Raw genomic sequence first — 23,725 nt, 5'->3', positions numbered from 1 at the left:
TGTCACAGCATCTCCCGGAGAATGTGTTATTGAAGTTTATGAATAGATTTTTATTAAGTGTTCCTAAGTGAAGTATGCATGTATTATCTAGTTCAGAAGTCAGAAAAATATTGCATTAAGATCCCCAAGCTTGCTTTTTATAGTGGTGGATATACTCAGTCAGTAACTCTTAGATAAAAAGAAAGTACAATCATAAATTCTTGTAAAAGTAATGCTAATTCTCTGAGATACCATTTTCTTAACTGTAGGAATAAAAGCAGTCCAAATACTTAAGGAAAACTGTCCAGCAGAATTTTAAAAATTATATTTATGGGAATTCTTTCTTCTTTGCCATTTTTTCCCTTAATTAAGCATTAAGTTCATCTGAAAATTCAGGGTGACTCAGGATTTGAGTAAATTAAATCTGCCTATCATGTCTGTAGCAGTCTCAGCACTAGACATAGTAATCTAGCACAGGGACTGAGCTTCTACAGAGATTTAAAAATAAGGGAGCAAGAGGGAAGCCCTGGAACCAGGTGGATAATGTGCACCTGTAATGGTGTACATAACATTCAGTGAAAGTAGCAATGAAACTCTAAAGTAGCAAAGGTAGAGTTAAAAGATTCTTTTTTTTTTTTTTTTTTTAAAAAAAAGACCCAGCATTTCCTAACACTGTTCAAATGCCACAAAACTACAAAACTTGAACCATGCAGTATCTTGCATCACCTCTGTGTCTTTCACTAGTATGGAGTTAGGCAGATTTTTAACATTACAGATGCTGTACATTGGTGAATTTTCTCTTTATTTCCAGTAGACACTGTGTGAATCTAGCTATTCAGTCGTCCAAATCTAGCTTTGAATTTTTTCTCACTGAAGATACTTGAGGTCCTGATTTGAACTTTACTAAGACTTGTGTTCAAGATGACCTGAATTAGACAATTATTTTAAAAACATAAATGAGTGGCTTCCTCTGTCTGTCATTCCTGTTGCATCATGAAATTCAAAGACCTAAATACACTCATCAAAAAAACTCAAACAAAAACTTAAATATATATAGTGTAATTAAATCCACTTCTAATGTGCATGTCTTTTTATTTAAAATACAGCATTTTTTATGACTGTAGTTTCCTGTTAGTATTTATACATACAATGTATGGCAGAATTGTTACCTATGGCCACAGGAAGGCATGCCTTCTTGCAATGTTGAGCCCAGATACCTCCTAAAAAAAGAAAAGCGACAAAAATGGGCACCACTAGGTTAAAGCAAAATCTTGCTTGTTTGTATTACTAGATCATATAAAAAGTCTGTATACAAGTGGTATTGAAAATTGTATTAAAAGACCTTGGCTCAGAAGATGATTTCATCATTCTTTGGAGGATGGCACAGTTTCAACAGTAGCTGAAAGAAGCATTAGCTTTTGGTGGTACAATATTTTGAGAAGTCCATGTGAGAGTGATTTGCTGTATTTTTTGTTTATTTTTTTAATAGGCAGCTTATATTCCCTGGTCATTGCATTTCTCGTCGTGATTCACAACACTGTCCAAATGTCAGATTTATCTTGCAGAAGTGAAGCGCTACTGACCTTGTGTTTATAGTTCATAAAACTTTAGCCATCATTCGTTTATATATGTGGCATTTTGTCTTAATTTTATGCAATGTGTGGGCAGAAATATATAAATTTTCTATGAGGTGACCATTTATTAGTATATATACACTTGTGAGTTTTAATAAAGCATGAGTGTTGTAATTCAGTATAATCTGTGCAGTCTACATGGCTTGAAAACCTCAAGCAAAATTTTGCATCCCTAAGGAAACATGAGTCAAAAAATAGACATTAAAAATAATTAGCAGTTGGAACTGGCTGCTCTTTAGCAAAGTTTAAGTTCAGTTTCCATAACTTGAATAGACTGCAATTTAAAGAGTATTTTTCTTCAAAATCAGCCTTTCACATTTACGGTACTGTAACATTTATATATTACTACACATTCATATAGCATGGATAATTTTTTTAAAAAAACAGGTTTTACATATGGATTCCCAGTGTTTATATATGTTTGGATTCTGAGGGTAACCTGTTTGCTTCTACTGGCAAAGTAAATATTTTTTTTAATTGTCAAAAAATGAAACATTTTTCTCCATATATTTAAAAAGAAAGTGTTTTTAACTCAGCACAATATTATGTCATAAAATATTTATTATCCTAGATCTTTACTGAATATAAGTTTTCAAAGCCCAGTTCAAAAGGATACTTTTTTTTTCCCCAAATCATTATAGTTGGTGGTCCTACATTAACTTATATGGATACTGCAGATGATACTTTCCTCTTAAGCAATACTAGAAAAAAGACTCGCATTCACTGATCTGTATTAGGAGAGCTGTTTCAGTTTTCCTTCCACTTCTGAAGTTTCCACAAAATCCTATTTCAAGTGTGATTAATCTAAGTAAGTTTGCATCACTTCTCTAAACTGTCTATTTCTGTTAAGGAACTAAGTACTTGTCATTCTGCTGGAATTTCTATGAAAATCCTATCTGAGCAGCCTGCTAGTATCAAAGCAGATTTGAAGTCAGGATTTCTCCTTGTTCTTCTTTAAGTACCTGTTGGAGAGGGATGTGTGAGCTCTGGTTCTGACTCTTTGAACAGAAGAGCCTTCCACATTGTCTATTTGTATGTGGTAATCCTGTAAAATTTTAACTGAATTCAAGTTTTTTTTTCCGCTACCAGGTGCCATCTACACCATCTATCACATTATAGCCTCACAAGCTTGAGTTTTTGACTTTTTTTTCTAAAGCTCTGAAACAGGCTTTCATACCTCCCTGGGTAGAGTGGGGTGTCTTATTCTCCACTGACTGCAATCTGTGAGCCTGCCTTATGGTTTTGACCTACTGTAAATAACTCTGCCTTTGAAAAATCTCTGTTTGGTGATGAGCCTGAACTTATGATGCCAACTGCTGCTGTCTTAATCCAGTCGTGAGTTGTAGGGTTGACACCAGCTGTATCTAGAGCATGTAAAGCCCAGTCACACCGGTGATTGTATCTGGCATTGCTGGGGAGTGCAGAGGGAAGGTGCTCACACCACTGACATTACATATCCAGTGCTGATGCCTGGGCTGTGGTTTGCAGTCATCTAGCAGCAATGTAGAGACGTGAACAAGTTTCAAGTGCTCTGAATTTGTATCTGTGTTAGACACCATGAGTAGCTCAATGTAAGGAATGATACTATCTGTCTGACTTAGTGTTAGACACCCTTACTGAGTATTTTGGTAGATATTACCTGCCTGTCCTGGTTTTATATTGCTGTCCTTCATGGAATCTGAGTGGTTTCTCAACTGAAAACAAGCTCTCTCAGGAGTGATATTCAGGCATACATGTTAAATGCGGAGTATGACAAATATAATAGGTCTGTGAATTTTCTAGCAGTTCAGTCTGTTGGTGCAGCTCGTATCCTTCCGTAGCTTTTCCTCCCTCTGTGTAATGACTGCCTGGTTGCTCTGACTCAGGTAAATCTCAGTCAGCTTGGTAAATAGACAGTCATGCATGCATCCGACTTTATTATGATTGTCACACTTGCAAATTTAATTGCGAAAAAAAATTCTCCGAACTTTAGAAGAAATGTGCTTTTTTTGTGAATTGGCTTCCCTGTAATTCTTAATGTATGTTTCTCTCATACTGTGATTGTATCTGTAGCTGTACTAAGACAATACAAATAATTGACTGTTACTTGTTTATTATTTCTGTGTCTGTTCTGCATGTGCTGTTCATCTGCTAGGGAAAACCACAGAAAAAATTAATGCTTAAACAAAAATATCTTACAATTCACCTTCGCATTACTCTCTAAATATTGGGATTACAGAGGAAAGATTAAACCAAACCATTGAGTTCATATTGTGTCTACATAAAGGACTAAGATGTAAAAGAATGCCTTTACATTATTAAATAAAATAGGACGCAAAGTATATTTGGTGTGGTCTGGTAATAAAGGACTAAACTGGGCTGCTGGGTTTTGTTCTTGACTAAATTATTAACCTAGACAGGTATTTCTGTCACTGAAATCTGAAAGGAAGTTTGAACCCTTCTGACTGACTGGCTCTAGGCAACTTCCCTAACTTTTCCTGTGCCTTTTATTTTTACCAAAAATGTGAAAGCTTTTAGGACAAAACAGGGAGTGTAAGAAGTGCTGAATGATTTGGATTTAGGCTTGCTAAAATGTCCTTGACTTCCCAAGGTGGAAATTTATTGCTGTGAAACCTATGTCTGGTTAAAGTAGACTCAGAAAAGACAACAAAAGACTACCACTTGCTAGTTTTGAAAAACTTCTGTAATGGGTGGATGTTTGTATAAGTGTAAGATACTGTTCAAGCACAGATTCCCATCATTAGCTCTTGGTGCCTAGAGCAACTCAAAATTATGATTGGCTTTTTAACTGATTGTAATAGTGAATTGAGTTATAAGAGTAAAGGAATATCGAATATCTTTATATCATCAGGTATTCTACAGAATATAGGAATATGTGATTTTTATATTCACAGTTGAAAACTTTTTATTACAAGGCACATTTGTACTAGAGGGACATTCTTCCTTTAGATCTACTGATAATATACAATCTTTTAGGCGTACTAACCATTTTTCAGCCTTTAATGCTTGCTAACACTTGGGTTCCTCCAGTTTGTATTTGTCTTTATATTGTTTGTAAGCAGGTCCTTAAAACAACTCTCTTAACAACAGCAGCCTCTGATAATAAATAATACTCAATAATAAAATGAGTAGATGACTGCTTACATTTTAAATTAACAATAGCTTTTTTCTCTCTCTGTAATTTTTAATCAGCGATAGACTGAAAGAGTTGCTCCCAAATGAGCTCAAAATCCAGAAGCTTTTCACTTGCTCAAAGAAGTGTGGATAAAATCTATAAAATCAAGATGTATTTGCTCAAATTTTAAAACATTTGTCTTTAGCTAACAGTGTTAGGAGTCAAATGTTGGAAGTGATCACCCCCCCAGATACAGATTCGTCTGTCTTCCTCCCACTAGACTATTTTCCATTTGGAGATGCATCAGTGTAAATCAAAACAAAAAAGCCTGTGTTTTACAGAAGAATGTGGCCTTTATTGTAAAACGAGTTACCATATTCCTTCAGCAATTCCAAATAATGTTGGATTTATAATTTTTACATTACCAAACAATAAGTGTATTTTTTTTAGCAGGTTTAGTTTATGCCATTTGCAGGCCAAGTGATTTCTCAAAACATACAATGTGCTTAGTGGCATGAACAGTGAAGGAGGGTTTGAGGTGATGAAGATTAAGGAAATCTATTACACTTCCTTTTAGTAATCTGAAATTACTTTGAAATGAATCATTAGCAATGAGCTTAACAAAGGTATAAGAATACTGTGCTAGCACTGTGCTAACAAAAAGCCTGTCAGCATCTTTTTTTTTAATAATCTTGAAATAAAAATTCTGTTTAGAAGACACTAATAAAACAGGCAAATATGGATAATTTACAAATTCCTATTATAGCAGTTATTTTAAAAATAAAGTGAACATGGGTGATCTAAAATAATTGTTTCACTTCAGATTCATTTTACAGTCAATGCCAGCATTAGATTTTCTGCAAGCTGACATTGCTTGCATTTGTGTCAAGTAGCATTGTCTTTGCGGTGAAGATAACCAGCAGCTAGATCTACTCTAAGCACTGCACCGGTGTGCAAAAACAGTGTCTGGTCCAGATGTGGTTTTTTAGCAGGGACTTTTGCCCTCTTGCTTTATTCTTCCTTCTGCCTCCTATTGCCTCTCATCTCTCTAAAGCTAACTAGGCTGGCAAGAACTGTGTGTTCCAAAGTACCTGCCGCCCTTGCAGCCCCCGTAGCAGGAGGTTTGGCCCGTGCTGGTGTCTGTTAGCCAGAATGCACCCTGCACGCCTCTGCCCAGCTTGTCTTGCCAGCAGGAGGGCACAGTGCTGGCTTGGCTTCTCGGGGTCACATCTGTGTAAACATGATCCATTTTCCTTATAAATAAAGGACATTAAAACCTGAGTGAATTGTTTTAATTGTATCATAAAACATAGCTTAACTTTGTAACCGAGCAAGCAGAAATCTTAGATGTCTCTTGTACCCACAGATTATACTGCCTTTGTATAACTGGCTGAGTCCTGCCTTTCCGCCTGCCCAGCTATGGATATAAAAGGACCTGACGTAGCTTCTTCTCACATTAATAGAATCCCCTGTCATGCACAGGATTTCCTGCCCTATGTAGCTTTTTTGCTTACAAGAAATGTAAACTGTCCTTCCTTTCTGAAGAACAAATGGAATATTTAAAGCTTTGGTACTGTGAGATGCTGCTGTTCAGCGCTTACCCTGCATTCCCAGCATGTCCAACCCAGCCTCTCTTTCATGTATCGTTCTGGCTTTGTTTGTTGTTATTGCCCTTTACCCCTCCTGGACATAGATATCTAAATTGGTTTTTCAGAAATCGGTCTCCTGCATTGTAATGGTGTATTATAAGATAATGATTGTTTTCTTTCAACTTTTTATAATATTTAATTAAGGATTCAAAAGGATCTTTTTCTTTGTGTTGATTCTTGCTTAGAGTGGAAAAAAGACCCTCAGGAGAACTGCTAAATTATTTCTTAGTAAGGCAGGCTTGTGAGGCTTTGTTTCCACCAGATTAGCTAAAATACATGCTGTCTGTTCACTTAAGTCACAAAGGCCCTGATTCTATGAAACGAGCTGTTAAATTCAGTGGAATGACTTCTGCCCAAAGTTATTCAATTTTGCAGTAATTCATGCCGGAACAGTTTAAAGCTGGTAGTCACAGTAGCTTCTAGAGTGATCTAAGTTTTCTGCATTCCACTGACATAAACTCAGACTCTTCAAAATGCTGAAATTCTCATGTTATGGGTATTTCCCAAGGTTTTCATAGTAGACCTTTATGTCCAGTATCTGTCCTGTAAGTTCAGGAAAAAAGTGCTTAACTAGTTCACAACTGAAGAATTTTATTTGCCGAGTCCAGTTTTCAGGTATCTTAACATAAATGTATGTATTCTTAAGGTCATCTTCCACTTTCACGATAGCACAAATTGCATGGATAAGGTAACAGTTTATAGTAAGCTGGTGATATTAATATTACATCTACTGTTCATTTCTGAAGCTAGAAATGTAGGCTCTGTATGCTATGTTTGCTGTTCCTTGGCTAAACTTTTGCTTAGTGAATGTACCAGCCTTCTTTTCTTTGCAGTAATGCTGTTCTGCTCTGCACAGGTCAAAAAGGTTGAGGATCCGTTTCCCTGAAGTGGAAATCCCTGAAACTTTTTATGTAGCTGAGCCTATTTGGTTCATATTCCAAAGGATGATGGAATATGATCTACTGTTTGGGTGCATGAAAGCTGATTAAAATTGCATCTTCATGGATTTATTCTGAATGCTGCTTCTGAAAGGTGAAAGCACAGAAATGAAGGTCTTTTCTTTCTGGAGGATGGATGGCAAGAATTTACAATTCTCAAAACTTTCATGTTATCTCAGACATGATCACGGAAACAGCCCTCCTCTTGAAGGGAGAGAGGGAGTTAATATTGGAGCATTTTTTCTGTATCTGATGAATCTTTGATTAATGCTTCACTGGTATTTATTATCATCATAAAGCTGTTATGAAATAGAAACTGTTAAATCAATTTTCAGAGGAAAATTTGAAACAAAGCCACAAAGGTATCCTATGACAGTGTGAAGTCTTGAAGATGGGCTTCTCAAATCTTAGGTTGATGTGTTAACTGCTGCATCTTCTTTTCTGAAGCAAATGTGGTTTGAGTTGATGTTGTTCTTTCTTTTAGTTATTATGGAAAAAGTAAGTCCTAAATAGTTATGTTAAATGTAATTATTATACATATATGTAGGAAACACTGATGGTCTTCCCAGTAAACTTTTATAGATGACCTAACCTTTGTTTCATTTTAGTAATGTCCTATGAGAAGTAAACAGGGTAATGCTCAAGTAGTGCATTATTTAGAGATTTTTGGAGTGCATTTTGAAAGTCTCATACAGAGCTCTGTCCACAGGATTCCCATTAAACACAATGGGAGCCGCGTGGCTAAAATCCTGCAGAGCAGTTTGAAAATGTATCCCGTGCTGTGCTGAAGATAGATGATTAAAGAATGAGTGCTTGAACAGGGAGGAGGGCATGAAGTTGTGACTCTCCATTTAGGGCTGTAGTGAGACTAAAAATCCTTCTCTAAACCCTCTTAAATGATCTCCTGTTGGAAGTCCTAGCTAATAGCTCTTCTGTTTCTGCGAAAGAAATACCAATTCATTATAAATAATTAACATAAACATTTGCACCTTTGAGATGCCTAGATGTCCTTTCATTTCTCTTCTCTTTACGTTTACCTTTTTTCTTGCTGTTCCACTTTATTCTCTTTCTGTTTTCTTACATCTTGCTTACATTTTCATGTCCTTTTTTCTTTTCCTCAAGTTCTGTTACATCTTTTATGCCACTGTTGCCTTTGTTTCTGGTCCTCATGTCTTATGCTGTTCTCTTCTTCTCCAGTCTCTCCTTAAGATGCTTTCTCAAAATTTTTTTCCTCTACTTTCCTTCTCTGAGTATGTCCTTCTCACTTCTCCAAATTCCACTTTAGTTCATCCAGCTGCTCTATTTTGTGGGCCAAAGTAATGGGATATGCCTTTTCAGACCCCTTTACTCTCCTCTCTGTTCCTTTTGTTTTCCATGTTGGTAGCTGGCCATCCCTCCAAAGTGTCCTGTCCTCTTCTCACTGGATTTCTGGCATCATACAGCTTATCTCCTGAACCTACGAGGTGATTTCAGACACTGCGTCTGATACAGGGGCAACGTTCTGCATGACTTCAGCAAGGGGAAAATGGGAGCAGGCAGTAGCAGAAGCACATACATGCAGCAAAGAACCAGTGCTCTTTCTATATATTTCAGTGCAATTCCTACATACAGAAACATTCCCCTGCTTTTATTCAGTCTGTCTCTAGGATAAAGGGATGGACTTCAGTACCGATTAATTTGGCATTTTGAGCCTGTGTATTCTGGTGTTTTTTCCTGTTGTTGCTTCATACAATGGATAATGGCTGTGAGAGTAATGTGTTTGGAAAGATATGAGGAGTGCTTTATGGTGCTTCACATAGAGGCAAGGAAATGTCCCTGCCTTTTTTCTTCTGTTTTTTAAATGCAGCTGTTATATCTTTTTGCATCTCATTTGTACCTTGATATTCTTCTTCTTCCCTTCTTTTTCTTATCTTCTTTTGCTTTTGGTAGGATTGCACACATACAGAAAGGGAAAGTATCAGAAGTTATTAATGACAAAATATGTCTAGGTCCTTCTGAATTTTTTTGTGATCAGTTCACAAATAGTTTAATTCAGCCCTTCTTGTGCTTTGGCATCGAAGCTGATGATACTGTATATGACACTATTCCAGCACTCTTCTGTGTGCATTGCATGTATTTTTATTGCCTCATTATCAACTGCTTGGTTGTAGAAGATCTGTCAATATAATTTTAGAGAGACTACCACTACTTAATGATACAGGTAATTAAGCCCTTGGAGACCATTATTCTAACCATATATTACTTATTTAGGCCATTTTGCTATGCTGGCTAGGGCTTGGAAATCTACAATCAGTAAGCTTTCATTCTTATGTCTCTGACATGACTTGGCTTTGTGGTTGTTTTCTAACCTGGAAGAGTAATTACTTCTACATCTTAGGTTTCTTCGGTAGTAGATATGTACTGCTGTTACTGAATCTGTCCTCCAGAAGAGTAAACTCCTTTTGAGCTGGGCACCATTACAATAGGAAACCGTGTTGTTCCAGGGCAGTGCTGCAGGAAACCCGTACGAAAGGAGGCATTCTTCAGGCTCAGAAGATACTTGGCATTCACTATCCTGCTGGTTGTTCCCAATCTACTTTGGGGAAAAACACATGGTGGAGGCATTTTATTTATATATTTTTCGTTTCATAAGTTGGTAATTTGGAGGCTAATGTGGAGGGTTTGTCATGTGAGAAGGTCTTACTCACACAGAGAGGGCATCAGGGCATCACATATTCATGAAGGGTACAGAGAAAACACTTGATCATAGCTGATGGGCCAAGAACTGTCTCATAACCTCTGTTTGTGAATGTCTGTTTGAATGTCCAAAGCAAGCTCTCTGCTGAGAAGAAAAAAGGAAAGACAAATCCTAGCTATACCTACAGCAGCACATTATCCCCCTTAGGAATTAAAATATTACCATATCATTATTTGTAGCACTGACATCACTTGGAATATTCCTACACATTTCATCCATCTTTGCTGATCTTACATGTAGAGGCTTTCAGATAGTCACAGCTGAAATGAAAATCTCATTTTTGTTATTGTTATGTTTGTTCTTATGTTTATTCTTTATGAGCTGAAATTTAGAAAGGCTGAAGTCCAGAAAGTCAAAAGAAACCATATTTATTAAGACTCCATGTTGTCTTTAAAAGTACTTTTAAGCGAATCTCATGCTTGGGAACCAGTCATTGTTTCTTGCTGTTCTGTTGATTCTTGCTGTTCTTTGTGATTATCTGAGGTGACTCATTTTGAGGGGATCCAAGTTCAAAGTGGGAAACTTTCCTGTCATACTCAAGTCCTATGTAGTTACATTTGCAGGAGTTTGGCCTTTGGACCTTCGTAGCTGACTGTACAGTGCCAGGAAGGGGCTGGTGCTATCTTGTGAATTCGATTTTTGATGTAAGATTTAGATTATTGAACCAAACCAGGAGTGGTTTCTTGAATTTTTATTTATTTAGAGTCCCATTAGCTCCACTAGTAGTTAATTTTTTAAAGGCATTAAAGTCACAAATAACATTTTAAGGGAAAAAGAATGCAAGAATTTGATAGATTTTACAGTCTTTGCCTCTGAAGGTGTTAGGGCATGTTGTATGGTGTTCAATATAATGAAACTGTCTGAACAACTTTAATGGTATGCATACTTAGTAGTCACTTAATCAAAAGAATTATATATCTTTCTGTACAGCAATAATATGCATGCTCACTAGCCACTTAATCAGAAGCATTATATATTTTAAGTGTTTTGCATATAAGTGTTTGACTGGGCAGTCAGAGAGGCTGAAAATAAATCATGATAATTTCTGCAGAAGAAAAAAAAGTCTCTTCTCTTTCTAGCTTTCTTCCAGCTGTTGTCTGTACTCTGGACAGCACAGGTGGGTGTCTACCACAGCACTCACAATCTGAGCCTGGAAGCTTCATGATGGGCTGTGTAGCATGAAAATGCGTAAGAACAGCTTGTTTGCATTGTTCTGCAAATGCTCGTTGATGACAGACCTCAATTTCATCTTGCATTTCTCTTGTACCTACTTCAACCCCACAAAAGCTGCCTCTCTCCACATAGCATCTTTGCTATTCATGGAGAACACTTAGAAATTTATGTAGCTATGTCAGGGTGGCCTTGGTACCTCCTTGAAACTGTGACACACAATTAAACAAGAGCTTTTGAGTTTTGAGTGACTTTACATTCCCATGAGTAACTAAAAGCAATAGTGGTTTGTCTGTATCAGGGTGTTTACATGCAAAATTATATATGTGTATTTGGAGGAGCTGGTAGATACATCTATCCACCTATCTATATATTTGCAAATATGGAGAAACAAATATTTGTTTAAAATGTAGAAAACAAGTAAAAAAGTGAAAAAAACCCACGTTATTTGAATATGGAAATATTTGCAGTCTGATTGTATAGTTGTCTGTAATTTTTCTGATGTTTTTAGTTATGCTGAAAGACTGTGACTAGTTCTGGTGTCTCCAGCATGAATAGAGTTTGAATTTAGGAGCATATGTTTAAGCTGACACAAGAATTATCTTTCTGTACATGTCTGGTTCTATCCACTTATAGTTAATGAAAATATCTCTTGTTCTAAGGTCCCAAATATGTTACTGGGGAATTGTAGGAGGGACAGTCCTTACATTTGAAAAATCCTTTCAGCTGCCCATGAGAAGCTTTTCTGTGAGGCTTAGTCTTGGACTGTTTTTTAATTCTCCATGCCTGTAACTTATAAAATCATATACGGGGCTGGTGATGGAAGACACCCATACAGTCCATATGGCATTTGTCTACCTCTCAACACAGAAATAAACATTACCACTAGTTTCTGTTGCAGTTCAGAAACTTTTTACTGTAGGTATAAATTGATGAGTGAAATCTGCATGGCTGAAAGAGACAATGGAAACGTTTTCAACATTTCCTGGCTCAGATGGTAGTTAGAGCATTTTCAGGGAAATGTCAGGTCTGCCATTGCGTGATAACAGAATTGAGACTTGTGTGGGAGCGATGATATACCAATGCTGAGGTCTTTCAGAATCCTACCCTACTTATCTGAGGCTCAAGGCATATACTCACATTATTTTAAGGAGACCTTGAAAATTTCCAGTGGGTTCAATGATCAGTGGTTCAACTAAATAAATGTTGTGCTCATCTTTCAACTCTGTGTAATTTTCAAGTGATGGTACGGTCTAGCAGACAGAGAACCTGGTTAGGTCATCCACTCAAAAGAAGGATCATGTAAATAGAGCTTGAGATCTGTTTCATTCCAGAACAGCCTTGCGATAGTTGCCCTCATCATGCACAAGATACTTTATTCTATGTGCTACTCCTTGCCCTTCAGGCAAGACTTCTGAGTATGTTATTAGAAGGAGGGTTTAGCGTGAGTATGTGAAAATAACATGGCTTGAACAGCTTGGATTTGCCACCAGCAAATGCCACAGGGTTGAACTGGCTGCTCAGAGGCTGTGGTGGGGAAAGGGCCATGATGATGCTGCAGGAGGAGAATTTGCCTTGGTATTTCTGGTTTGATAAGCACCTGTACTGATGAACAGAAAGAATAAACATAAATTATACATTATATGTTTGTCCTTCTGTTGCTGTTATAAAGGATATTCCTAGTTTATTTTCCAAATAAAATACTGGGCATTCTGTAGGCTTTGGCCAGCACACTGCTATAAGGCATCTACCAGTGTCATATCGTAAGCAGAACTGAAAATGTGGAGAAAACCCTTTGGGGTTTAAAGCCCCAACGTTTTCCAACTGTCAGTTTTCTTTTAAGTTTATCATGTATCTGCTTTCACTTCTCTCTTTTCTTTTTTTAATCCTTTTTCAATATCTAAATTCTGCAGAGAAGCTTGTGTCTGTCTCCTGGCTACCTACCCACTTAAAGCAATGGCCCAACAGCATGCTGCAGCATCACCCCAGTAGGTTCGTGGAGAACAGCAGGCTTGGACACAGCCCCAGGAACGAGGGGCCACTTTGTCCTGGGGATCACCATGGCTCACAGGGGAGAGGAGAGGGTCTCAAGGCTGTCAGTGTGGCTGGCAGGTCACTGCACAGTCTGGAGATGAGCCTGCAGATCAGGGGGAGAGCTGAGGGGAGCAGGTAGCCATGTCTAGATCTAATGGAAATCCTTGGGGTCAGAGGGGAGTAAGCAGAGTCTGCAGTTCAGAGCGCCACTAATTTAATTGAAACCAGGCAGAAGGAAAGACACTCCTGCAAGGGTGCAGTGAACAGGAACTGCTGTTTGATGAGCTTTTTTTGTTTCTGTTATGTCTTGTAAAGCCACTTTGATATTTTCCCTGTTTAAAAAAATCTGGTGCTTAATCTAAAATCTGAATTTTTTTATTTGTTCAGAGTGGGGTGGGGTGTTTACTTTGAAACCTTTTGACTGTTTGAAGAACTCACCATAAGGAGAAAGTCTAACCTGATCCATTGCAGAGCTCTGAATGGAGTGGTGAGGAGAGTGAGATACAGGTAACCCAAACCTGAAGTTTGAAACTGCGTATGAGTAAGCAAACAAATTTATCTGGGAGCTGAGTCAGAGAGAGGCTTTTTGTTTGATTGGATTGTGAGTTTAGAGAGAGAGCTGGAAGGCTTGGACAGAGGCACAGAAGTCTGCCACCAAAGCCACATTGCAGTCTCCAAAGAGACAACTGAAGTCCAGCTGGAGCAAATACCGGCTGCTTCACAGGTGAACCAAGAGCTGAAAGAACTGAGAAACCTCGTGGGAACCTGTTCCTTTGTCTGTGATCAGGCAGAAGGGACGGGTCAGACTGCGCAAGGAGCTGAAAGCAAGGCCACATCTCCAGGGAGGCTACAACTGAAAATAGAAGTCAAGAGACTTAAGCTGGAGACTGCTTAAGATAGGAGCTGGAAGAAAATATCCACCTGAGAATCTTGATTGCACAGAAGTAAGTTAAGCTAAAGATGGAGAAAGAACTGTTACCGATATTTTTCTCTAAGACTTTAAAAAGAGTCCTGCACCTGCTGTACATCATGAGAAGAAGGAAAAAGCTGAAATACATACCTCAACTGCTGCAGTAAGATTCTATAGAGACCTTTGGACAATGCTCTGTAAGACAGTAAGTCAGTATCAAGTTGAAGGAATTCTTGTGAAGTGCATTTGAAATAACCAATGCATGAAGTACTGTCACCTCAGCTTGAGGGTGATGAAAAGGGAAGGTGATAGCACCCAGCAAAAGGTAGCTGCCAGCCTGTGGAAATCTTGACAGAAGTAGGTCAAAGGAGAAGGGGTTGAAACTGTCATGCACCTTCTAGAGCTGGAACATGCCACCTGTCCCTTGGAGGGAGAATCGTAAAAAGGACTGTGTGCGATGCGGCTGAGCAGAGCATGGGCTATAGAGAGTGTTCATTCCCTGTGGTAGAAGGAGAATCAAGGATCAGGATACATGGGAAGGATTTTTCTCAAGGAAAACTTGCTCTGTAAAGGACAGATTTTATGTCTGGGGAGATCAAGCCCTTCTAAGGGATATGCTGCAAAGAACAGGGGAGGAGAATGGGTTTCCTCTGCAGTGACACAGGGCATAAAGGCATGTCCTACGCAGTGGAGAGGTTGTCAGAGAAGATCCTATTCATGTGTGAAATTGCTGTGGCAAACTGTGAGAGACACCTCTCTCAAGGAAGGGAATCAATAAACCTAGCTGAAAGGGGGCTGAAAGACCTTTTTGGGAAGTGGGAAATATACAGGGAAGGTTTTGCAGAGTTACAGGGCTGAGAGGACTCTTGTGCCTCCTTGGATTAGTGTATTTGAGGGAAGATTAATTCCTGTATGGTCTTAAAATCCTTGCTTGGGGAGGACCCTAACATAATAGCCTATGGCTTTGGTCCACTTGAAATGACAGAAATGGGAGATGCGCAAAGTGGGCAGGTTTTCTGACCATGTCCCAGCATTGCTGGGGGACAGCACGAAGGAGGTGCCCATTTATGAAGGTGGCAGTCCTGAGAAAATTGAGAGGAAAGACAGGAAATTAACTGCCTAGCAGGGTTCTGTCTCGCCTGACCTGGTTGAAACTCTGCTCTGGGGCATGCCACAAGTTGCAGCAGTGGGGCCAGGCAGGAGATGCAGGCAGCAGAGCTGTCAGAAACATAACATCAAGCTTTAAAAGCAAGTCTCCTACAGTTCAGTGGGTCCTTGCAGGCAGGTCCTGGCTTCCAGGCAAGATTTGAGTTGCAGCAAAAATACAGAGGAAGCTTCTTTCTGCCATCTTGGATGCCTGAGCATCTGTGCCCTATGTGCTGCTCCCTGGGCAGGCAACAATGTTTCCTCCTTTCCAGAGATTCCTCTGGCCCCCTTGCCCAGAAACACACACAGAAGCAAAGCCAAAATAAATAACTGTACGTTGGAGTTGGATTGGTTTCCTGGTATTCTCTCAACAGCACAGGACAAATTACTTTTAAATGTAGTAATGACTGATTTTGTGTCAGAAGGAATAGCGGCAAGGACCTGTGGATCATAAATTCAAGTCCTCCACTCTTGACCCTGCTGTGTAATTAATTTCATAAATGCTCAACTCTGGCTTAAAACTGTTTAGGTTTCTCATTCTGTTACTCTACCTGGCAGGCTGGTTCAGTCTCACTTTTTCAAGGATTAAAAACATCCTCATTTCAGTTTAAATGTATCTGTAACCCCTATATTCCCATCTTGTTTTGTCAATCATTGACCTTAGGTTGATGTAGTTTTCTTTCCCATTTTACTTCTTCTCACTGTTTCTTTTGTGGAAGTCATACCTGTGTAAGCCCTTGGTCTCTTAAGTTTAGCAAGATAAGTTGTTTGGTCTCTTCTCATGACACAGATTCTCAGTTCCTCTAAACCACAGAGCTGTCTCTTCAGTGAATCCTCTCTGAACGAGCTGCTCCTGAACACTGGTGATTGTAATTGCAGATAATATTCCGGATGAAATCTTGACAGCACTTTCCACAGTAGCATTAATATTTTATGTTCCTTAAACTCTTATATGCCATGCACAGATTCTGGTTTCAGAGTGCTTCATTTCTTCTGTTTTATGCTTTGAGAAATTTATCCTTAAGTTAGGACTGGTGGAGGACTCTTTGCCTACTCTAAACTGACATTTTGTCAAGAAACTTAAGAAGCTTCTATCAAACATGGGTTTAATTTATTTTTCCCCTCAAGAAAATACCTTTTTAAAAAAAGGAAAATTGAGAGGAACACTTCAGTTTTAAGAAAACTTCAATTTTCTATTCAAATAATAGATGTAACAAAAAATGTAATGGTACTAAGGGAGATGCTTCAGATGAATAGACAGTAAATAGTATGCTAAAGAAAGGGGAAAATAAATGTTTTTAAATAGTGATTGAAGAATGTAGACTCAGGAATGGTGAGCTTTAGAGACTGTTTTTGCGGATTGTAACAGCTTGATAGTTACATAAGATGCACAGAATCCTTGGCAAAACAGGTTTTTTAGCATAGTCCAGCAAGCAGGCAGAATACACGCGTGGGGGATAGCTATTCTAGATGTAGTCAGCAAGTGCTTCATGTTGCAGTGGGTCCATCTAGGATATTAGAATCATGAAGAGAAGAGAACCTTTCATGGTTACCAGAAGGGGGAAAAATATAGGTTAATGTGTAGAAATAACCTTTCATAAAGCTCCTGATTCTTTGGTTTCACTTCCAAAATTTACATGTCCTTTGGAAGCCTTGTTCAGGGAGAAAAACATGGGATTTCAATTTAAATTTATAGAGACTCTACTATTCTTGCGTTCTTCAAAAGAATTTATACTAAATCCTTCTGGCATGTACTGTCACTGTGGAGAGTATTTTAGATCATAATATAACAATCGCTTTTCAATTAAGGTGCCATTAATTCATGGTTCAAAGATTCTAATTTATGAGAACAAGTCTCAATTATTATCCTGTGCCATGTTTGGTTAAGCAGTCCTTCCTAAAAACAGACAACTGGAGTGCTAGTGAAGAAGTGGCAGCTTACAAACTGCAAGAGCACTACCCATCAGAGCTTTGCAGTAAGTTTGTCTGTAAGGATATTTCATCTTCTTGTTGTCAGAAACTAGTTTTCTTTCCTTTTTCAGATACTCCATGGGTACCTAAAGCTTGTGAGATCCTCTCAGTGCTGCTTTTATAGTGACATGACCACACAGACAGTGTCTCTGTTATGCCTGTAGTTCACCTTTATCGCTGTCAACTCTTACAAACTTCTGTAATAACTGCAAATGACAAAACAACAAAAGTCTCAACTGTGTTTAACTGAGCTCTTCGTCATGTTGCAAAGATTATTGTGTTGCATAGAGATCTGAGTCCTGATGGGAGGTGTTTGTAATTGCCACATGAAACTGTGTGCTGGCCAGTCCCTATAAGGCTGTTCAACAAGATGGGCCTGTTGTCCAAAATAGATCATATGAATTTGACTGAAGATGAAATGACCTATTGAATTTAAATTCTTCATAATTTTTCTGAGCTGGTTTAACTGATGATACTAATAAACAAGTAGACCATATTTTCATTAATACTATTAGGCCTAAATTGAAAAACTCTGATTTTAGTGATAGTTGAATTTATTCTTTCTCTCATTTTTGCTTGTTTATTAATTTGCAAGAACTTTATGGAGGACAAGATTTGGAACTGTATATGCATATATAAACACAATAATTAAGAATCCTATTACATCATTAATTTAAAAATGAAATTATTAACATGTTAAGAGATTAAATCTTTTGGTGAGGACTGCACAGGAATTTATATTATGAACCAAAATTATTTGTCCTTCTGTGTAAAAGGCATCTGATTAAGATCAACCTATGAGCAGAAATGGTTCCAATCTGCAACTGAAAAACTGCACCACTGTCTGCACTAGAGATTAGAGCTGGCTTGTTTTTATTCACATTTGGTCAACAGATGGTCCAACTATTCTGTGGGCATTCTGGCAATGTAGAAGTCTGCACATCAATGACAAAAAGCATCATACGAATAAGTAAAATGTCAGTGTTCATCTGAGTAGAATGTATAGCCAGTGTTGGCTTCTCAAAAAGTAGAGTAGCTGGCTGACTTGAAAGGCGAAAACCTAGCAAAACATCATATTATTGCTAAATTAGCCAATGCCTTTCATTCTGGTAAGACTGAAAGAACAGAAAGAGTATGAGGCTTATATAAAAGATAATGTTACTGGCCTTTGGCCAGAGCAGTTAGCTAATATTTGCTGTCTCGCTGGGTTGTTACCTTAGAAATAAATAAAAAAAAAGGATATGCTGTGAATAATAATTCTGCTCAATTGCATTTGCAAAGATGGTACACAAAAGTCATGTTTCCCTAAACACGGTAGAAATAAACAACAGCAGGCAGTTTCTGGTCTGATATGCTAAGGAATACTGGCTCTTTTTTCAAGGTCACAGTTTTAATATACAGTATTTGGCAACATGGCTTAAGGTATTCCTCTCCTGCCTTCGTATCACCCACACCCCAGTGCTACAGCAGTTTTCCCTTTTCCAACCCCTGTTCCAACTGGGATCTTTTTCCAACTGTGTCAAGGGATTGAGACAGCTTAGAAGGAAAAGAAAGAAAACATGAAAGGGAGGGTGAGAAAAACTGTTGCATCCACACAGCTGAAGAAGCAGCTGTACAGGGGTGAGAATTTGGGTGAGGAGATGGGGAGTGGGGAGAAGCATGAGGACCTTTGGCTGGAATTGACACTCAGTGTTTTTTGTTGTGAAACCCAGCGTCTTTGTTGTGTTCATCACTGGTTCTCTGGCTTTTGATCCCTTTCCTCCTCTTGCCCATACTCATAGAGCTGAAACCAGCTATAGTCCTGGTCCCTTTATTTGTGGTCAGCCTCAGTGACATCTCCTAAGCCCCTGGGATTTAATTTCTGATCCACCTTGAATGGGACCAGTGTTTTGTAGGTGGCTTCTGTTACTCCCAGTGGTCCTATTGTGCAAAGGAGCAGAACTCTTTATTCTGTTCAGCCTCCGTTCAGGAGGGTTAGTGCCATTATCAGCTTTAACATGCTTGATGAATGACTGTGGATCAAAGACAACTTTTGCTGGTGTCTGTTAACACCTTCTAAAATGGAAGTGCAAACCTTCCTTCTTTCACTGATGGAACTGAAGCTGATTACGTTTTTATGGGATGGTAGTACCAGATTTTAGCCTACACTTGGTTTTTACATCCCTCTGAAAGGGCAGAGAAGGGTGAATGTGTTCAGCAGCTGTGCCTCTATAAACAAATGCACTGGCACACACTGCTGCACCCATAACATAGGGAGGAAATACTAGTAATGTATTTGTCAGTCTGTCGAAATTGCACAAACCTGACAATTGGCTAGAAATGCAGCAGGTTGGGGTTTTTTTAATCTGATTTTATTCCTAAATGACAGTAATTTTATCATGGTGTTTGGTTACACTGTTGACAAGGTGATGTCTTTTGCACACATTTGTTTTTAATTGTTGTAACTGAGCTCCAGTAGGATTCTAACAATACAACTAATTACTGTGCATATTCAAAAGATAAAAGAGTGCCCTTAATGTGTTATTCATAACATGGAGTATGAGAACATTATAAGGCCAGGATTGTCTTTAAATATTCATTTCACGGTAGCCATGGAGGCATTAAGCTCTTGTAAAGAACAAAACCACCGAATGCAACTCTTAATTTTTTTTCCATACAATTGAGTTTTGTAAATATTTTCATTCTCTAGAATGGAGGAGACAGTGAGAAATCTGCTACAGAGCCAAGGATCCCCAGGCCAGCATGGAGAAGGAACTGTTAATATCATGAAGGTATATCAGGTATATTAATGACTTTTTACCTGTTTTCTTCTTAGAAAAGTTCTTTAGAACAAAATATCGCACTACTGAGATAAATGTGTCTGGCATTGTTTCCTCTATTTATTAGTTATGAATACTTGTCAGTGGTGGTTGGTACCCTCTACATTTTCCCAGGTGTTCTCTCAGCAGAGTTTAAGGTTTTTCATTTTTATTATCACTGTGTTATCTGCAGTTGTTGCTCCTCACAGTTAACAGGGGACAGAGAAACTAGTTTTGAAGACTTTATTAAAGCACTTAATATTTTAAGTAATATATTCCGACATCTGTAGAAAACACAGATGCTTTTGACAACTTGACCTTCAGATTGTGATGGATAATTTTATCCACTCATATTCGTATTGGGGGTGAGGCTTTCATACCAAGCTCCGTAGTTTCTCATCGCTGCTTGTGGCAGGTGTGTTTTATCAGCCTCATTTGGGGTAGAGAGAACATGTCTCAGGACAGAATTTAGGCGAGCAAAGATTTTAGAGGTTTTTCAAAGGGAACCAGGTCTGTTTATGCTCTTTATAAGAAGGGAGAGTTTTGCATTTTCCTAATGCACTACTGTATTCTGGAAGCAGTGAACCTGAGGTGGTGGAAGGCCTTTTTTAAGTGTCTGGAAACAGGAATGATATACATCCCAGTTAATCAGATATTCTGAACATGAATTCTTTTAAAAAATCACTTAATGAGGTCAGTCCTATCCTGTATCTTTTTATACAGAATAAACATTCCTTATAAAGATATAAAATGCTGAAATAATATACTAGAGTCTATACTAGGTAACGATCCTTCAGATAAAACACTTTTCAAAAATTCTAGTTATATTAGTCCATTCTTACAACTGATGGATCAAAAATACAGCAATATAGTTAAACAAAAATGTATATTAAAGAGTATTTATCACTGTAATTAAATTTTCGTTTTAAGCTTGGATTGAAGGGAAAAGAAACTTTTAGATTAACCTTCCAAAATAATCAGTTTTTCTTGTTAAAATGATAGCCTGTAAAATTTAATTTCAGAACAAATTAAACTTTTTGTTGAAGTTATAATAGAACATTGTGCTTTTAGAAACTGCTGATAAAAGCATCTATATTTTACTCACTACTGTTCTGGGATGCAAAAATGAAACTCAGTTCCCCCCTCTTGGTTCAGAGTTTAAATCCATACTTCCTGCTCGCTCCTGCCATCATACAGTGGGTGTTCTGAAGTGGGCTTGGTGTCAGTCTCTCCTTCAGGTGAATTACTTGTCTGTCTGTTTATAACAGACATCTGGAAAGATTTTATTATCTGATTTTCTGCATGCTGTCTGACCGTGGAAACCACAGTAAGGTGGTACCGCAATTGGGTTCTAGCTTGTTTGGGTTTTGTTTTTGCACTCTCAACAAGAAAAGTAAAAAAGTATTTCAGTTTCTTTCCATTAAACTGAGGGTTTGAGTGTTCTTTATTTTTCTTTGGGGCACTAAACTGGAAAAAAATTAACTATGGGGTCTTTTGACACTTGAAATTTTGTGTGCTGCTTTCCTAGAGGGGAGATAAACTAGTCATTTCAATTTCAGTGCTTGTATATTTCTGTGTAGTTTTTCCTCCATCTTTTATTTGTTTTTTAATTTTTAAAAAAAGAGAGATTTTGGTTATGGATTTGGCTTTTTCTCCTTTGGGGCCATACTGACATAGACATTTGTTGTCTCATGCCAGCCAGGAGAATGGGTACCATGGTGTGTTTTGTGTAAAATCTCTTGGGTTTATTTTCTGACCAACAAAAGAACAAGGCAGTTCTGCCCAGTTAATGATAACAAGAACAATTCTTTGTTTTCCTTCAGCTCTAGCAAGCAGCCCTAGCAAACACCTAGCAAACTGTTGTCTAACCCCTTTTTTTCCGTTCTTTCTGGACATAGGGTTTTGTTTGAATCTGCTAGGATGTAGTCAGGGCGGATTCCCCAAACTTGAGCCTAGCTCCATCCCAGGATGGTAAAGCACCCATATACCTGTTACTCCAAGATTATTTTAAATCTTGTACTCCACATTGCGTAACAGCTTCCTTCTTTCCCTGTTCTCTTCTTGTTCTTAGGAACATTTTCACTCATGATATCAAAGTCAACTTGGTTTTTAGCAATTATCATTTCTTCCATGTTGCTGGTATGCAATTTTCTTTGCTTATGAATGTCTTTTCCTAATTCATGACTCAGAAGCAACGGTTTTTCCTTTCCTGAAGGAATAACTAGGCTACTGCATCATATACCAATCTGTGATTGGTGAAACAGGTCAAAAATATGCACCATTTCCATGAACGTTGTATTTTTTATGAATTACTCTGACTCATTCATCCTCACATCCCTTTTGTTCACTTTTATGACAAACTTCTGAACAAATTGTTTTTGGGAACTTCAAGGAATGGCTCTATTCACATGCAAAACAGCGCATTTCTGCCCTCCTATGGCTACCAGCTATGTAGGTCAGAGATGGGTTCACTTGATTTGTGTTTGTTATTCAGTCACAGTAAAAACTATGCAGTGTGTTTTAGGCAACAACCACATGTAATAATAAACGCTAATACCTGAAAGGCTCTTCAAAACAAATAGTTGGCAAAGAATCTGTGATCTGAAACGTTTACAAAGTATTTTAACATTGAAAAGCATGTTAATAAAGCATTATATGAATCATTAATACGTTACTGAAACCAACTGTGTGGAAATTATGGACAAATATATCATCCAAATATACAATGAATTTTATTGCAAATACTGTGTCCGGGTTTTGCAAGAGGCATCAATATTGCAATAGCAGCATTTCATTTGTATCTTTCCAAATGAATTCAGACAGTTTTTTTGATATATTTATAAGGGTAATTCACAAATGGGAATAGAACTTGACTGTACAACCTAGTAATGTCTCTTAAAAACACTGATGTATTCAGGTTTTTGGCAACATGATAACCATATTATCATCCTGTATTTGTAAATGAAATATAGATGTGAGCTAACATGTGAAAAAAAGATTTTTGTGATCTGAATTCCAAGTGATATGTATAAATATCTGCATATACATACAAAAAATTATTGAATGTATAGATACTAACATTGTTTTGAAAGCCATCAGTTAATTTATAGAACATACTCTGAATCATACCTCTTCTCAGTGATTACTATGATATGATCAGAACAGCATGATCAGTACTCAGTGCAATAGAGTATCATATTCTACTGCAGTTTCACAACCACGTATTTCATAATAAATGAGAACATGACCTAGACAGTCTGCAGTGTGACTTACCAACCTATGTCTCATATTCTCTGACACCATGGTAAGTTAGTTTTAGTGTGTGAAGCCTGTTCAAATTAATATCTGAATAGTCATAAAAGATATCTCTGTGCAATAAATGCTTTTGATCTATTGACCATTGTCTACATATTTGTTTTTCACAAATCTAATTATTGTTCTGGGATGTATGAAATTGAGTTCTTATTATAATATCAATATGCCTGACTCCAGAATAAATATTCTAGCTAATGAACATTATATGTTGCATAGTGATCATGTTAGAAGAAGAATAATAAGATGAAGCCCAGAGCATGCAGTATTATTGCAATATTGTGTTAGGTCTTGCCAGGATTCTTACTTGAAGCAAAATATTCTAACCCTTG

The 23,725-nt window shown here is 37.8% G+C and overlaps 1 protein-coding gene across 1 annotated transcript in view; it reads left to right on the top strand.

Annotated features, from left to right (window-relative positions):
• Positions 1-23,725, top strand: part of NCKAP5 (NCK associated protein 5) — a 379,508-nt gene that overhangs the window by 209,557 nt on the left and 146,226 nt on the right. Inside the window, exon 5 of the mRNA XM_074873715.1 lies at positions 19,973-20,063. Within this exon, the coding sequence (XP_074729816.1) occupies positions 19,973-20,063 (91 nt within the window). The remainder of the gene's footprint in view (positions 1-19,972; positions 20,064-23,725) is intronic.

The sequence above is a fragment of the Strix uralensis genome, chromosome 6, assembly GCF_047716275.1.
Source record: "Strix uralensis isolate ZFMK-TIS-50842 chromosome 6, bStrUra1, whole genome shotgun sequence".
In the NCBI taxonomy this organism is placed as follows: Eukaryota; Metazoa; Chordata; class Aves; order Strigiformes; family Strigidae; genus Strix; species Strix uralensis.
Note: the sequence above shows the minus strand (reverse complement) of the source record. Positions and strands in the feature narration are given on the sequence as shown.